The sequence below is a fragment of the Chelon labrosus genome (genome assembly GCF_963514085.1).
Source record: "Chelon labrosus genome assembly, chromosome: 12".
In the NCBI taxonomy this organism is placed as follows: domain Eukaryota; kingdom Metazoa; phylum Chordata; class Actinopteri; order Mugiliformes; family Mugilidae; genus Chelon; species Chelon labrosus.
Window position 1 is genome coordinate 7,970,472 of NC_140345.1, and position 17,390 is coordinate 7,987,861.

A 17,390-nucleotide genomic window follows, 5' to 3' on the forward strand; every position below is an offset into this window, starting at 1 on the left:
CTATTTCCTGATATGCTTCTCACTCTGCAGAAATGCTGCCATTTTCCCATTTCAGTTACCCACACAATCATCAGCATTTCTGCCTCCCTGACATGAAAACAAACGAAGACTGAGTGCCTCTGCGTGTGTGTGTGGTTTCAAACCCCCCTGTCAGCAATCACTGGGTGGGAGACAGCCATAAACTGCACTTTAGAAGCCTATAATGGGCGACTGCAGCGCTGGCAAAACTTATATCACATTATGCCTCTTCCCATTCAGACACAAATAGGATCATTATTTTTGATAACAATACAGCAAGTGCTGGATAATTTCATTACACTATTTGCCACAGTATAATGCTGTACTTCAGTTAAATCATCATAAATCTCGCTGTATCCCTGTTATTATTGTATTTAATTACAGCAAACAAATCAATAACAATGCCCTACAAATTATTGGAGCATTAGGGTTGATCTATACACACAGCTCTACTTCATTCTGCCTTCCACTAACATTAATGCGAGGGTGACAGAAAGAAACAGCGGTTTGAAAAGGTTGTTCACCGCTGACTGGGTCTTTATATTTTTCAGCATGAGACTTAATACCATTTGTCAAACGGCAGAGGTGTCAATTTACAGCAGGGCCTATAAAGCCCATCACGTCAGATGGGATGGGGGCGATGCCCTCATGTCATGCACCTAATAAAATGATGGACGCTCACAAGTGTGAAAACTGAAGCGTTTTATTATAAAGAAAGCAGAGAACATTTCACAGGCGACTGTGTCTTGCCCTAATAAATAAGGGCTGTAAATACACCCTAGTATACGATCAGGGGCCAATTTCACAATCCGCTTTTTAAATAATTTAAATGATTAATTTAATTTTCTTTACTGAAGGTTTCCTACTTGTATTAACCTTTAAGTAATTAATTTGTACTGCTTCAACAATGGTATTAGATGCATATTCAAGAAAATTGGACTACTCATTTTTGTTTAAACTGGCTTGGAAATTTACCAAACTATATACATCTAAGATAATAACTATATATAATAATTTTCAAACATTTCAACCCAACAGCACTCTATAATCTCAATCTTTCAGATTCAAAGATGTTCTAGTCCTTGTGTCACAGGAGTGTTTTATTTGCTTTCACACCGTCTCCTCCACAATGAACTCTATGGCATGCTGTGGTGACTGGCTCGTCTCCACCATGGTGATTTCACTTCCCAGAACGGAGGAGGGCAGGATGACGACCTGTGAGTTTTCCTCCATGACACCGAGCTGATCAGATGGGATCATCACAGTCTCTGTGCTACCCTCAGGTCCCTGCAGTACATAGATGGTTTGAACGGTGCCAGCTTCAACCTCACCTGTGGTGGCCAAAGATGACAGTGCCTTGGCCCCCTCCAGCACTTTCTGAACTTGGGCAACATCAGCCGCACTAACCACCTGCTCAGCAGTTTCCGGAAGCAGATCTCCATGTAGCCGGATGTGTTTATCCAGGTTGGAACGAGAGCGAAAGGCAGCAGGACAGTTTGGACAGGGGTAGGGCTTCTCACCGCTGTGGGTGCGGGCATGCTCGGTGAGACGGGCGGCCACACTGAAGCTCTTGCCGCAAATCCAGCAGCAGAAAGGTCGTGCACCGCTGTGGATGCGCTCGTGGTCCTGCAGATGGGGGAGCTGGCGAAAACGCTTGCCACATGTGGCGCACTGGTGGGTAGATGGAGGAGAATGGGGAAGTGGAAAGTGTACAAAATATAAAAAGGTAAGAAGATGGCAAGAAAAGTAATGCTCACAGTGCTACCAGCGCACAAACTCTACTGCAATTAATATTTTCTGAGTCTTTTCTTTATTTTTCTGCAGATGCAGCATTTCTGGCTGGGACAGAGAAAGAGCAGAAAGAAACCTGTACAGGGGAAGACTAAGGAGGAAGGACAGATGCAAAGCAGTTGAAATATTGCATGGTCATTTGCTTGTTTTTTTATCTGATGTCTTATTTGGTCAATTTTGTTTTACCCAATCAAAGCCCAAAGATATTTGGTTTACTGTCACAGAGAACCAGACAATATTTACATTTCAGAAGCAGGAACGAGACAGCATTTGTCATTTTGAGCTGATTAATATCCCGTTGTTCAAATAATTGAGTCTAAGCTAAACGTCGCAGCTGTGTGAATAACAGAGGGTAAATCAGAGTTCCACACAGAGTATGATTAGTTATACAACACAAAATGTTACCAGTGAACTCGGCGCTAAACTATTTATATAGATGAAGTAATCATATCAGCAATCAGCCATTCAATAGTTTCACCTTTGCTGGCACACTAACATTTGCTTTCTGCTTGCTTCCATCTGAGCGCACACAATGAACTGCAAATAGATACCTGATTAAACATTAAGCACCACAAAAGAATGACACTGTGCTCCAATTGATTGCCACTGGGAACGCTCAGATTGAAACTAATCTCTGTTGACAGATTTGCGGTTGCAGTTTCTCTGAGATATATATTTTTTAATTAAGTTTGCTCTTTATATACTATGCAAACATAGGTGCTCCTTCAGGAACACGTAGTATATGTAATATGAATTAAAATTAATCCCCATAACTGGCTCTCTGTTTGAGAACGTCTGCTCCTTGAACCTTGGTCCTCAGAGTGCCTGATAGATATGGTTCAAAGAAAAAGCCACAAACATTAAATCAGGCCTTTCTCGGCTGAGATGGGCTTGGGTGGGTCTATAGTTGATGTCCTGCCTCGTCACCAGAGCAGCAGAGAGAGAGGGAGAGAGTCCCAGAATAGTAACAGGCACCGAGGGGAGCTGACAGGCCCTAACTCAAGCCTGTCATTAATCACAGGTACACAGGGAGGGAGGAAACACCCGCAGGACGCACACTGCACAAATGGCCATGGTCCGGAAGCAGAGATTTAGCCATAGCTATGACTGGGTGTGATGATTTGAAATACAGGTGTTAAAAGATTTAAATGAGGACAAAATATAATTCTGAAGGATTGAAAATTCCCTTGTTATGCAGGCACACAAAAGCCACCACCCGTCTTACCTCAAAGGGCCTCTCATCAGTATGTGTCCTCATGTGAACATTGAAGGTGGAATTGTAGGCAAATTCCTTGTGGCAAATCTGACAGCGGAAGCGTGGTCGGTTTTTGGACTTGCCGAGCTTCCCTTGGAAATGTGCCAGCACGTGCTCCTCCAGGGAACTGTTGCAGGTAAATCGGCGACGGCAAGGCCTCACTGGGCATTTGAGAGGAGTCTGGCCCGTGTGGGATAATCGATGGAGGTCAAGGCCCTCCTGGGTCATGCAACGGTGGCCACAAAGGTCACATTCAATCTGGGGGCGGCATTGACAGAGGAAGAAAAAGGAGATGGAATAAGAAACCAAAAGGTAATGACATGGAGATCAGAAAGATGGAGGCAATTAATGGAAAGTGTGTCCTCATGCTCTAATTGTGATGCAACCACAATGTCACAGTTTGATTCCATCATTGTTACATGTCATCTCCCTTTCATCACACATTTCCGTTCTGTCTGAACTGTCAGCAATGCATCAAGGGAAAACAAACCACACCCCATCTTTGAGGTGAAGGGAGAAAAAAATGCTTAAAAAAAAAAATACTCATTAAGGATTTTATATGTTCCCAACCTGTCCAGTGGAGCGTCCTCGACCCTGGCCCCGTCCACGGCCAGCATTCTTCTCCTCGTCTGTAGTAGGACAACGCTGCAGGTGGATTTCCAGCACTGACTGGTTGATAAACTGGGATGAACAATGAGGACACGTCGCTGGCTGCTTGTCTGTAATGGAACCGTGACAGGTTTAGACACGTGGTCAAACACTTCATACTACAGGCTACTGTGTTATGTTAATATCCGATAGCTGGCTTGAACTTGCTAATTTGCTAGATGCTGTGCCAACCATTGTGCAGCGACAGGTGGTACATACAGAAATGGTTGGTGATGAGCAACAATGCCCAATCATTCAGATGCAGCCAGTTCTTCTGTTTCAACAAAGAATATGTCTGGTTTTAATGATTATTTATAATGAGAACACACTAGGACAGTTTGCCCCAACAGTACTGAGTACTGAAACAAATAGTCAATAAATCAGTTAGTCCATCTATTAAAATCTGACAATGCAGGTGTGAAGATTTTATGCTATTTCTGCACCACTACTAGATTGAAATAATAATAGAGTTAAGTTAATAGATGTTAAATTCCTAAAAAAAAAGAAGAATTCATATGAAATTAGTATTGTCATTCATTCATTCATCTTCTGTAACCGCTTGTTCCTGTGAAGGGTCGCGGGGTCTGCTGGAGCCTATCCCAGCTGTCATTGGGCGAGAGGCGGGGTACACCCTGGACAGGTCGCCAGTCTATCGCAGGGCTAACACAGAGAGACAGACAACCATTCACACTCACATGCACACCTACGGCCAATTTAGAATCATTAATTAACCTAACAAGCATGTCTTTGGACGGTGGGAGGAAGCCAGAGTACCCGGAGGGAACCCACGCAGACACAGGGAGAACATGCAAACTCCACACAGAAAGGCCCAGTCGGCCCATGGATTCGAACCTGGGACCTTCTTGCTGTGAGGCATCAATTAGTATTGTCAATTATGCTAAATTGAGGTATAAGAATCATGTTAGTAATTAAAAAGTCTGTTGTACAGTTTATATCATGTTCATATATCAGTAATCATATATCACAGACTTTTCACTTAAATTAGCTGGGGATCTCTTTTTTTCACATTTTATAGATCAGTTCCTAACCCTACCCCTGCTTCAGGCAATGTTTATTACTTTTTTTGTTCTAATGCTTACATATTAATTTAATGTCAACATCCACTAATTGATTATCCTTATTTGGGTGGTGCCCTAGTTACGTTTTGGCAAAGCAGACCCAAACTCTTGGTTTCTCCTAAAAACTGTCTGGGAATCTGCTGACATTGATGGTTCATCATTATGTCGTAGGCCATCATGCCAGTATCTTGCAATCTGCTAACCATCTGTACAGTCTGTCCCAGTGGGGGCGATCCACTCTGCTCCCTATTGGGACCCTCTAATTAAACCTTTAATAAGGACAATCTCAGCCTATGGCCCTGGACTGATCAATAGATCAATCTCTCCAATCATCTTTCTCAGAGGAGCCACATACCTCTGACCCCTGCTGCACGCTGACTCTTCAAGCTTAACTAATGAGGTTGCCGTGCCAACAGCCCCCCTGATTAAGATGAAGTGTCAACACGTTGACCCAATTCATTTACGTCTGCAATCCTCCACCATTCCACATTGTACACAAATCAATGGAAAGTCATTGACCTAATGCATCGGATGAACAATACACATATAACATGGATGTATGTTTGTAAATAAACAAGGTGGGCCACCCAGATGAGCTGATGGGGTCATTCATGGAAGACTTTGCATTCATCAATAGTAATTCACTGCGTGCCGGACTGATAAGAACATCGTCTCTAATTGGATTTCGTTATGGGACATTAGGGCTTCAGCCTGGTTTCTCTGTATGTTACCTTCAGTTCTCAAAGACAAAAACACGGCCAATCAGAGGAAGGGTGTGAGATATGCAACATGAATTGGATATTTAGTAATAAACGGTTAAATAAAGCAGCCTATGAAGATGACCGACATTGTTTCTGAGAAACCTTTAAACATGGAGTTACTGCAAAGCTGAGGCCTGAACTCTCACCTTGATGCACGAGGGAGTGAAGGTCGAGATCTTTCCTACGTTTGAAGGCCTCTCCACATTCGGGACAAGGGAACGGGTGGCTGGTGTGGAGCAACCTGTTCCAAAAAACATACATATCCACAACTGTCAAGCACAACACACAATTTATTTTACAATTTATCTTATATTGTGCTACAAAATTATACAGGAGATCTCTCAAATCTGGCAACCAGAAGACAGCTAACTGTGTACCTCACATGGACAAGCAACAATGACACATTACTTTATTGTAGCACCTAATATAAAGCCTTATAAAGTCCTAATTCAGAGACACATAAAATAAATTATGTTTTGACTTCAAGCCCCCAGCCTATATGTGACTTGCGGGAGGATTACCGGCGAGTACGTGCTTAGCTGTATTTAAGGTCAAATAAGGAGTATTAGCAGAGTGTATAACTGCTGGAGATAAAAGAACAGCAGTAAACAGGGAGGAGTCAGAGTCAGGGCATGAAAGACTATATTTATCCATTGCATAACGTTACGCTGGGTGTAGCCTAAGGGGAGGAGAGTAGTGTTAGGATGCGTTCACCTAATGCTGCATCAGGCCTGCTTTTACAGCATGGGGGAAAAAATAAAAAAATAAAAATACAGCTACTCTGGGTACCTTGTCTTTATCAGAGCGAACAAGTTTAAAAAACCCTACCCATCACTTAATGCATAGAAAGATTATACTGTATGTATTGCATTATCCTACTCTACTAAATCATACTGCTTCAACTGAAATACTTAACCACACAACTCACTTAAAGCGAGATGCTAAAGGTGATTTGCAAGGACCCTTCAAGGCCTGTGTAAAAGGCCACGTTTTCTGTTGCCTGTTAAATAGACAATAGAAATCAATATTTCAGGGACAGCTGGCCCTGAGGCAGCTGGGAGGATAGAAATTTCAGTCAAGGCCACAACCCCTCTGAGCCAGATGTTCTTTGATGAGAAGGTGTGACGTTGTACACATAGTATATGTACTCAAAGTAGGTATATTCTTGCTAAAATGCTAAGGTGATGTATTTATTTTCTATCAACAAGATTAGTGAATCAGCTATGTCATTTTACAAGAAAATAAAAAACATGTGTATGATGCAGCTTCTAAAGACTGAAGATCCTACTTTGCTTTGTCCTTTTAAAGCAGAAAACTGAACATCTTTTTAGAGTGAAGGTGCATTCCTGAACTTGGGAATTTAAAAAACGACCTTAACACAAGGTCTTTTTTTTAGTGGAAGATGTATGAGTAAACTCCATCTGCTCATTGAATGTGTGTCGCAATTGAATGCTTTGGATAAAAGGTAGTTTAAGATACTTGATTTAACACTGTTTGATAAAAATGAACTTCTTTTTCAAACAAAATAATCATTTAAGGACGTTATATTGGATACTGATGAGCAACTTAATCCATTTTCTGACATTGGCTAGACCAAATGATTTATCAAACACATTAGCAACAGTTTAACTGACACGACTCCTTTTACCCCAACAAATACAACATATATTGATCCTCTGGTTCTCAGATCAGTTCTGATAGTAAAGATAATCAGAAGCATAGTATGTGAGGTATGAACATTTGTAGGATTTAGTCTGCTTCTGTTCATTATAAAACATTAAAGAGTCTACTTTTGGGTTTGATTTTAAATAAGTGACATCCACATTACACTATGAAATGTAAAGACCTTTAATCTTTACCGGTTTTATTTCACATATACAAGCTGAAGCGTATATCCCCAACACCTAGTTTAGCCAGGTAGGACAAGACCAGGCTTTTCCCTCTGTCCTGAATTGTTATCATAATCATCTTAATTTACTGGGCTTTTGTCTGTCAATCATATGTGGCTGGGGCTCAAGGGCACCCAGACATCTCGGCGTGTTTGCTACACAGCTTAAAGGTCTAGCTCAGTAGTCAGACACAGCTCAGCTACCACAGCTCCTGGCGTGAGGGAAGGTGGCTTATCTAAATCCTGCCGTGGGTTCTATCTCAAATTGTAATTCAAATGTATTTATGTGGTACACAGAATTGGAAAATGATTTAATACCGACACCTGCTTGACGTGTTTTTGTTATTTCCATCAGCACCTACAAATAAAATAGTATAAATAAATGTGTTATTACTTGTGATGGTTAAGCTGATCCACAGTGTTGAATCGTGAAGGACAGTTAGGACAAGGATAGAGAGCAGCCTCACTGTCCAAAGCAGAGACCTGCTTTGAGGAACACAAAGAACAAAAATGAATTTCTAAAAATGTCAATACATAATAAAATAACGATCATTTCAAAAACGTGATTTCTACAAGAAAAAAACACTGATGATTAACTGATTCAAGTAAATCTCTAGGAATCATTATACTTAAAAATTATTTTATTTATTATTTTAATGTAAAATTTTGGAATCAAATCATTCAGTTTGAGAGTTATTTTAATAAAGCAAAAATGGCAGACTGTACCGGTTTGCGTCCACGCTTGCGCCGAGGCTCCGTTGATGTGTGAATGCGTTGGTGTCTCTTCAGGGTAGCTGCCTGGGAGAAGTTTTTGCCACAATCATCGCAGCTGAAGGGCTTGTTGCCCGTGTGGCTCATGCTGTGGCGCAACAGGCTCTGGGAGTTGGTGAACGACTTTGAGCAGACCTTAACAACAACAATAATCAGGATTACTGCCAACTGTAAATGCTTTAAGTGCTTTTGTGCAAAGGTTTGGCCACTGCTAGATAAAAAACTAATTTACAAATGTGTATGCTATTACTTTTTACATTACTTTAATAATAAAAAAGGAGTATGGAAAATACTACAATAATTGTGCTATCTATAAAACGCTCTACCAATCTTCAACTCTATTGTCCATCAAATGTATGGTTTGTATATATTGTCCAATGCAAACTATGCATTTCATATATAAATATGTATGCCTGTATTTTATTTTTTTTTCATGTGCAAAGACACCGGGGAACCTGTCAAATATAATGAGGTTGTGACTCAAATACTTTCAGCCTCCAATTCAAAGCATTGCATCATCCCATCAAAGTCAGCTGCACAACATAAATGATATTTACATGAAAGCATGAAAGCAAACCATGCCTTAGACTGATGAAAGGGATTTCTGATTCAATTTTTGACTGGCACCTTGCATGTGAAGAGCTTTTCTCCAGTGTGGCTGTAGACATGGGTGCGGAGGAAAATGCGTCGGGTGAATGTTTTGCCACAGTGGGGGCAAACGTGGGGAAGTGGTGTTCGGGCCCAGTCCTGTAGCAGCTTGGCAGGTGGAGGGTGATTTGTGTTGTCTGAATCTGCTGTAGCGTTGCCCTCTGATTCATCTTTAGTGACTGAACCCTTGTTTCCTGACCACATAAAAAGAGTTTAAGGCCAAAACATCCTGCAAGTAATGTCTTTTTTCCACAAATGGGTTTTAAAATGATAAATTCCACTTACCTCTGAGTGCATTACTGCTCACGATCCTGAAAGAAGGCCTGCTCCTCTTAGAAAGAGGAGAAACTGATTCACTCGCAGAGGCAGATGGGGAAAGCAGACGCTTTGTGCTCTGTGGGCTGTCTTGAGGTATAGTGGTGGCTGCTTCATCACTAGTTTCAGCTCCATCTGCCACCTCTGTCACTAATGTGTAGCGATGCTGCTGTCGATGGTACAGATACTGGGTGGTGTTCATGAAGCTCTCACCACACTGGGAACAACTGTGCAGTGGCTCCTCCAGGTTATGCTCCTGCTTACGATGAGTAACCAATCCTCCCTCTTCACTGAAGCTCTGCCCACACTGGGTGCAGAGGAACAACTCCGGCTGTGTGAAAGTGGAGGTGACCATGGTTGTGGAAGATGTAGCATCCTGCTCCTGCGCATCCATACCGTTGCTCTGACTACAAACTTCCTCTGATGTCACTTCAGGAACCACAGCCACCTTCTCCTCGCCCTTCTGTCTGTGTTGTTTGCGATGATAGAGGAACAGGGTGGTGTTTAGAAAGCTTTCCCCACACACAGAACAGCGGTGCAGAGCTTCCTCAAAGCCATGTTGGGTCTTGCGGTGGGCCACGAGTTCAGACACCATGCCAAAGCATGAGCCACAGTCCACACACAAGAGCAGTGGTTCAGGTTTAGGCTTTTTGTTTGCCCCTCTCCTTCTGGTAGATGAATCATCCTGATTAGAGGTTGCAGAGGCGACCTCAGTAACGGAAGGATCAGCGGTTTGAGATGAAGTAGTCTCTGCAGCATCTTGTATCTGTCTTTCTTCTTCAGGATGATCTTCTAGTTCTTTTTTAAGATTCTGTATAGTTTCACTCAGAGTAGCATCATCCAGATTTAAATTTGAGGTTGTAATCTGATCTGAGGAGGTCTCTGGCTCGGGTTGTGAATCAGGATTGTTCTCAGGAGAAGAGGATTGCCGACATATCCCCTGTTTACGGTGATGCTGCCAAAGGTCAAGGCTCTTGAAAAGTTCATCACAATCTCCACATTGGTAGAGGATCCTCGGCTGGTCGGAAAGCACACCTGGAATGGCTTCAGCAGTCTTAACGGACTGCAGGACCTGGGAGTGTTCTGTTTGGATTTCAAACTGTGGAACAGCAATCGTCTTTGATACGTTTATTAACTGTTGCTGCAAAGACAAGACAAAAAGAAGAGTAAATCAGAGATTATCGTCAATATTTCAACTGTCTTTACTGTGTATAAATATTACCTTGCATTAATAATCAAACTGCAATAAGAAGTTAATTCAGCCATGTGTTTTATTTTATTCTCTCTGACAGATGAGGGACATGAATTCAGTGTTGGGGTACCGAGGTCAATTAGCGGAGCATGTGTTTAGAGCCAAGGTTCCTCCCAGAGCTCCAGACAGCCAAGATAAGGCCTCCGCCTGGCTGATAACTATCAAAGGGCACATCGGGGTTGAATGGGTCGCTCCACAGGGTTTTACATTTGTTCGCTCCATTCATTTGGATGATAAAAACAGAACATCAAGGTCGAGGTTAAAGGTGCCTGGAACTGCCTCAATCACAGCAGTTCGCCATGACTCATAGTCTGTAATGATTTGTAGGGTTTTTGCTTTAGTATTACTCAGATAATGTAAAATTGACCAAAAACTTAGGTCAGTTTTAAGAATTTTAAGGAGTGTCATTTACAGTATTTTGCTGGTTTATTTTTCCTAAAAGAATGAATTATAATTAAATGCATCATAAACAAAAATCTGAAATTACATATTACACACTGTCTAATATTATATTTCGGGTGAGGAACAGGCGTCTTTCAGTTTTAGACTCAGATACGTCCTATGGGGAGAATTTCTCTGCGAAAAAATAACTTTGTTTTACTGACTGCTTTTTTGTCGACATCAATGAAACCTGCAAAGGAGCAGAAAGTCAGGATCAAGACTGAGTTTGAATTCACTGGGGAAGTGAGAATGTTTTTTAGCTGCTGTACTAAAGTTATCTTAAATGCAGAGGGACTGAGCTCTCTGTCCAACTCGGCTCGCTAAAGACAAGAGCTAGAGAATTAGACTCCCACATGGAAGAATCTGGCTTTTCAAGGAAAACCTTGGACAGTCTTGAAATGATGGCTACGCAACATTAAGCAACAGTTTTGACATAAATTGAATTATGTTCTGCTTCCAATGTTGCGATGAAAACACCATGATAACAGAATAAATTGGATATGTAAATATTTTCTGCAAACATTTTATATTCATATTTAAATCAAGTACTTTCATGTGAATTTCACAGGTTCTTCGTTTCTATTATAACAATATCATTCCATATAAGATGGAGGCTTATCTGCATAAACTATATTTTTATGTGTGATCTGTGCAGATCATTGTAATGTTTTGTTTCAAACTGCAATTAATACTAAATATCTACCCCAAAATAGTATGGCTTCACTGTGCACTTCTAATTGGTGTTTAACTAAAACTAAATTTGCCCAATCTGAATAACGAGAAAGGGCCTCAAATCTGTTCTACAAATTTTCCCTTTTTTTTTCCATTGCTGCAGGACGAAGAATACGTATGAATATGTAAAGTTTACTTATTTATTTTCTCGAAGCATTTCAAATCTCTTCCTCTGCTTCATTCTCCTGTAGAATTCAAAAACAAAAAATGGCTTTTTTTAAAACAAAGTGGGTCACCATCGACCTGAAATATAGGGAATTGCTAGTCAGGGCGCATAGCTTGACCATGCATGCTGTGTATTATTAATGGTTAAAACTAAGCAAATTAAATTGATGTGTGTTTTTAGTGTAGTCTCTTGCAACAGGGCTGTAACGACTTGCAAACGTTATCTGTGACCTTGTTAACGTAAATACAGCGTTTTGCGCGAATGTCAACACGACGACGAAGATTACACCAATCTCTAATTATGGCGGTTCCCACTGCCAAGACAGAAAAAGACTATGATAGAAAAAAGTCCAAACCTGATAGTGTGTGGGACTTTCTTCAATAGAGACACAGTGGGCAGAAAGGTTACTAAAAATTTAACAGCCGGTCACTTTATATAAGCAATTGATCAGAGAAGATCTGTCGGCTTTCCGACCTCAAAACAACAACACAACATCAGTATTAGAACTATTATAGAGAGTTTTGTCTGACTGTTGGTTGGTGGTCATTGCCTGGGAGTAGCTGTTGTGTTCTCATCTGTTGTTTTTCAAACAAGGACTCAACAAAGACTCCCCAGAGAAGATGCTAATGGCTACTATGGCAGTGCTGTTTTCGTGTGCATTTTCAAGATGCAAGCAGTTTGTTTTTGGACTTATAGACCTATATAACTAAACGACGTAGATCTCCATTGACGTAACAGTTTTCACACATAAATAATGCACCTGCATTTCAAATCACAATCAGTACAAGCCATTAAAGTTAAATCATATGCAACGCTGTCTCTGCTAATTAATTACTGAGTATAGTAAACATCATCTTTCTTAATTAGGTCTACACTGCATACATTTTAAAAAAATTTTGATGAATTGTATCATTAGGTAAAAGTTAAAATGTGTTCTTTGTTAATAGATATGTTATAAAATACGAATATGTCTGAATAAACGTTTAAAAGTACAAAGGGTGGGTAGCCAAAGGATTAAATTGATAAATCTGAAAATAATCACTACAGTAGTCCAACAAAGTAATTGTTGCAGCCCTACTTGCAACAAACTCACTAATAGTATAACCAAGGTCCATGAAGCCAGAAAGCACCCAGGTTTTACAGTGTTTCTCCAACTGCTTCATTTATGAGAAGGCCTACGAGCAATCCATCAGGAGAGCGGCTGTCATTGACGGATGCACATCTCATGCTCCTCTTCCCGCTGGCGGCTCAGGATGCAATACGTCTGTCATGAGAGTCACTGTGCTTTATGGACGTGTGCTGAAGACCATAAGGACAGGAGTCCAGGCACAAGCTCAGACAGCCATGGCCTACTGCTAAACGAGGGCAAATGACTGCTTTTAACCCCGAGAGCTCTCTGAAGCTGTCATGTGAAAGGCAAAAGAAAAAAGTGGCTGCGATGCCACAAGACTCGGCTTAATATGTCAAAGTTAAACAGAGTAACTCATCTCATTATACAACTTTTAAACTCTGCAATTCAGATAGCGTCCTCATAGAACTAATGCATTCCAAATGAGGATTTTTACAAATGGGACACACAATGTAAAAAACATGAATACAAAGCATTATGTAAAAATCTGCAGGCCTCAAAAGAACTATGAGCCACTTAATGGAAATACAACAATATTTACATACAAGGAGAAGTAGGATGCAGAGAGAAAACTCTACAGAAATCAATTGTGCTGCTCACCCACAGAAGCAAAATGGTAGGATCGTTACCAAATGACACCAAAACAGATAATTCATTATTACCGAAGCATGAAGAGGCGTTGTCCAGGACCTTTGACAAATGTCCTTCTCTTTTGCTCACAAACCTTCCTGCTTTCCTTCAATGTTTCTCTAGTTTACCCAAGTGATGCCAAAAATAAACCAGTACTTACAATTGTATTGCATCATGTAACTTCTCCATTAAGCCGGCTTATATGCTCTGACTTACCAAAATCTTGCACACATCAACACTGTGAAAATAGGGACTGCCAATTCTCATATGCCTACAAGAGCTTATTCATAACATAAACATGTTATCATGCACTTTCTGAAATATAAATCCTGGTTTAAAAACATCCATAATCAATCCACTTGCAGCCCTGCCAAGGATGTTACACCTGTTTGCCTCACTAGTGACTCATTACTGTGATAAACAACCTGCTAATGTGTTATTCTGACATTATGCTAGACATAGAGTAGTTCCAGGTAGCATTTATTGTTAGAAACCAATGCGTTGTAGTGCAGAGAGAGATCAGGAATTGGGCACTGTTAATTATGGGAAACCTTTTTTAAAAAAAGAAATCTGTAAAACAATATCTTTGGGGTACGTTTGGAAAATGCATAAATCTATTTATGTGGCTTAAGTAGAGAATTATTATTTGGCAAAGCTTCTCCTCAAAAAAATCATAATCTCAATAATAAGTTTACCTTGAATTTTACCTTGCACCCACTGGTTATTGTGTGATACAGTTATGAAATCAGGGTACACCTAAATCAGCTAATTATACTAGCAACGATATTTTGTCCCCCAGTCTGATACAAAATTTCCTTACTTCTTTCCTTACTCCTAGATCATGTGTGCAAATGTAATAAGTTCAATAAATAGCGCGGCCGAAGTTAATGTAGTGTGGAGAGGGTAGCTGGTGCCTTGACTCCAGAATCTTCAACAAATGGTGAAAACCTGTGTTCTCTAATACAGAAATAGGCTGGCCATCCACTGCCATACACTCTGTAACCCTCTCTGTAATATTTTTCGTCTTGATTTTGTCTTGAGGAATATTTTCTCATCTTTTAAACACCGCTTCTTTTAAATAACAATCTCCTATTACTACCAAAAAATTCCACATTGCACAAATTACAAATTGCTGTGTGACTGCCTTCATTTTTCAGAGCAAAGTACTGTCACACAGCAGACATGTTTATTCGTGTCATTTTGATTCCTTTTCCTTCTTCAATCTTTGGCAGCTTTGACGCTAGCAACCACCATTAAAACAGAAGAAGTAGTTGTCGTCTTCTGCTTCTGTTTTAGTAGCTTATTGTCAGTGCCCTGATATGCTTCAGACACTTTGTGTGATCAGTTATTTCAGGCTACAATAGTGAGGTTGCTAAAATCCAAATAGACAGTTACATGATAAAAAAAAGAGGAAGGTGTTGACAGTGCCAGTGCTTACCCGTGTCTGCAGCACTGGAACAGTGATGGCAGTAGTTCCAGGTGTGACTGGCTGATCAACCTCAGCAGTGCATGTCAGCTGATGCTTAAGGACCTCTTCCAGACTGTTGAACTCCTGGTAGCAGGGGAAGCACATGTACACCGACGTACTCTCCATGGCTGCCGAGGGAACAGAAATCAAAAACATTTCATAAGAAATGCAGCAATGTAAAATTAACTGAGATACGGGTGAAACGGTTCACAAAACTAATGCATTCCCCAGACTATGAAAGTAATATCATAACGTGAACCTTTTACAGATACAACCTCTCCCCCAGTGCTTTACATATGAAGTTAGGTTGTGAACATTGCCCTCTCCTGATGAAAAGAAGCACCTGCATATATTATCATCAAGACGGCTGCTTGGACACGAGTGCCGGGATGCTAATTCTGGGGTTGCCAAGATGACTCACCATGCGCTGAGCCTAAGCTAATCATTATTTTAACCATGAGGTTGCTGCTCAGGTGAAGACCTTGCCAAGTCTTTCTCTTTGTGCCATTTCATGAGCTTACCTGACATTTAACTTCAACACCAATTAGACATGTAGTGTAACTGGACGCACTGAAGATGCAGTCTAGCTCATGCAGCTGTCAAAAGTAACTATAATCAAAATACAAGCAATCCTTCCACTCACTAGAACCTAAACTTCAAACTGCACCATCAAGGCTCACCTTTGAGAAAGGAACCCCACAAGTCAAAGGAGCGCACTGACAGACACATCTTTGCCTTTGAAAGACATTTTCTGGTAATAATTATACATTTAACAAATAATGTCTCCAATACGCCATTCCTTTGTTTTGTTGAGTAATGCAATTAAAGTGGAAGCTAATGATAAGTCTTTGAGAATGGGTCACAAATACAGAGTTTATTAAAGGCACATTGCCAAAAGAGTAATTCCCTAAAACAGTTAGGCACTATAGGTTATTAGCAAATGGTGTAGTGAATGCAGATTTGGTGATTTATCAAGTATATTACTGTAAAAGCTGCAGTAACTACATGCACAGTAAAGAGGAAACATGTCACATGACTGGTACATTTCTAAAAGTTATAAACAACAATCTCTATGGCAAAGAAATAAACTTTTATATACACCACACTTAATTAATGGGTCTTTTGGTATTTTAATGGGACTTGTTGATCATAAAAGAAAACTATAGAACAGCACACACAGATCACAACCCTGGCATAATAAAGCTCCACACTGCCCCATGAATTATTCTGGTATGGTATGTGTCCATCTTGTTGGCAAAAACAATAGTGCCCTTGCGTAAAAGGTTAAATATAAACCCGAGTCTGGCAATAAAGAATCAAGGGACATGTGATCAGCATCTGCCTCTCTCCATTTACCTGTCACCAAGTGTAATATCCTCTCTAACTACATGTTTTTATTGAGTCAGGTGGACTTTGTCTAAACGTCACTTCATGACATGCATGAAGCTAACGCTAGCATTTAGTTGCAAGGGTTTACTGCAGGGCCAATGTCACGCCACTGCTAAATGACAAGAGACGGTGGAGAAATAAAAATACCAGTCACTCATGGTTCAAGTAGTTACTGATAAATACTATGCCCCGTGTTAGCTTCTTTAGCCGTTTTGGAGGGGGTCTGGCCCGAGTGAGAATGACAGCTAAACAGTTAGCTTGTCAATGCTAGCTAATAACTGCTTGCTAGCAGACGGCTTTATATCTGACCACTGTAGTGTTGCTAACATGCAATGATGGCCATCTTTCTAACACGGCTAACGTTTCCCTGTCTTTATAGCTAGCTCCATTGCTAGCCCCGAAGCTAACAAAACAGCATTCAGTCCCATCCTGAATAGCGGGCGTCGATGCCACACTAGCTCGCGACTAAACCCCTTTATACCACTTGGACCAGTGGTGCTTACTTTCTGATACCAAGGAGAAGAAGAAGAAAAGACCGAAGAAGGAGGGCGGGATACGCTTCTTCGGTGGTATAATGGCGGCGACAGACTAAAAGTTAACATTAGCTGTCTCCCCCCGTCGAAATCCTCCATACATCAATATCACTGTGCAATATATCAGCGAAAAACGTATGCTTTGCGTAAAAATAAGTCAAATTAATTCAACTAAACTCACCACAGCCAGACGTTAGTGGTCGCGGAAATAGGACAACTTCAGTTTTTTAGCATGTTAGAAGCGTCGTTCTGATTGGCTGATCCAGTCACTTCCTGCACCAATAGCGTTCGAGTACACATAACACAGGGAGTTTGTAGTCTAAAAGCGCGCCAGCAGCAGAGACACATGGTGCTTGGAAAAGACGCCAAACTTAAAATTATTTTAGTTGTATTCCACTATGTTTTACAGAACAGGTTTATGGCTGATGAAGAAAAGAATTGCCAAGAAATCATTAATCATTATCATTATCAGTCAT

General features: G+C 40.7%; 1 protein-coding gene across 4 annotated transcripts; it reads right to left on the minus strand.

The window, feature by feature from the left end:
* Positions 1-705: 705 nt before the first annotated feature.
* Positions 706-17,164, minus strand: znf574 (zinc finger protein 574). Of its 4 annotated transcripts, XM_084557344.1 has the most exons (10): positions 17,096-17,164; positions 14,963-15,120; positions 9,145-10,315; positions 8,839-9,053; positions 8,167-8,346; positions 7,835-7,926; positions 5,699-5,793; positions 3,635-3,783; positions 3,035-3,322; positions 706-1,689 (listed from the first exon to the last, which is right to left on the minus strand). In XM_084557344.1, the coding sequence occupies exons 2-10, from the start codon at positions 15,116-15,118 to the stop codon at positions 1,129-1,131; spliced, it is 2,907 nt and encodes a 968-aa protein (XP_084413470.1). In that variant the 5' UTR covers positions 15,119-15,120; positions 17,096-17,164; the 3' UTR covers positions 706-1,128. The 4 variants fall into 4 exon arrangements, with proteins under 4 accessions (XP_084413470.1, XP_084413469.1, XP_084413468.1 ...); XM_084557343.1 differs by lacking the exon at positions 17,096-17,164 and having other exon boundaries at positions 9,145-10,309; positions 14,963-15,352; XM_084557342.1 differs by lacking the exon at positions 17,096-17,164 and having other exon boundaries at positions 7,835-7,923; positions 14,963-15,352.
* Between the last annotated feature and the right edge of the window lie 226 nt (positions 17,165-17,390).

Bases quoted from the DNA above. Each gene is read 5' to 3' on its own strand.
- znf574 (XM_084557341.1), bottom strand. From the start codon at position 15,148: ATGTTTTTGATTTCTGTTCCCTCGGCAGCCATGGAGAGTACGTCGGTG. The intron at 9,054-9,144 runs GTAAGTGGAATT...TTATGTGGTCAG, and splicing joins GAGCAGTAATGCACTCAGAG to GAAACAAGGGTTCAGTCACT. The intron at 7,927-8,166 runs GTACAGTCTGCC...TGTTCCTCAAAG, and splicing joins GCAAGCGTGGACGCAAACCG to CAGGTCTCTGCTTTGGACAG.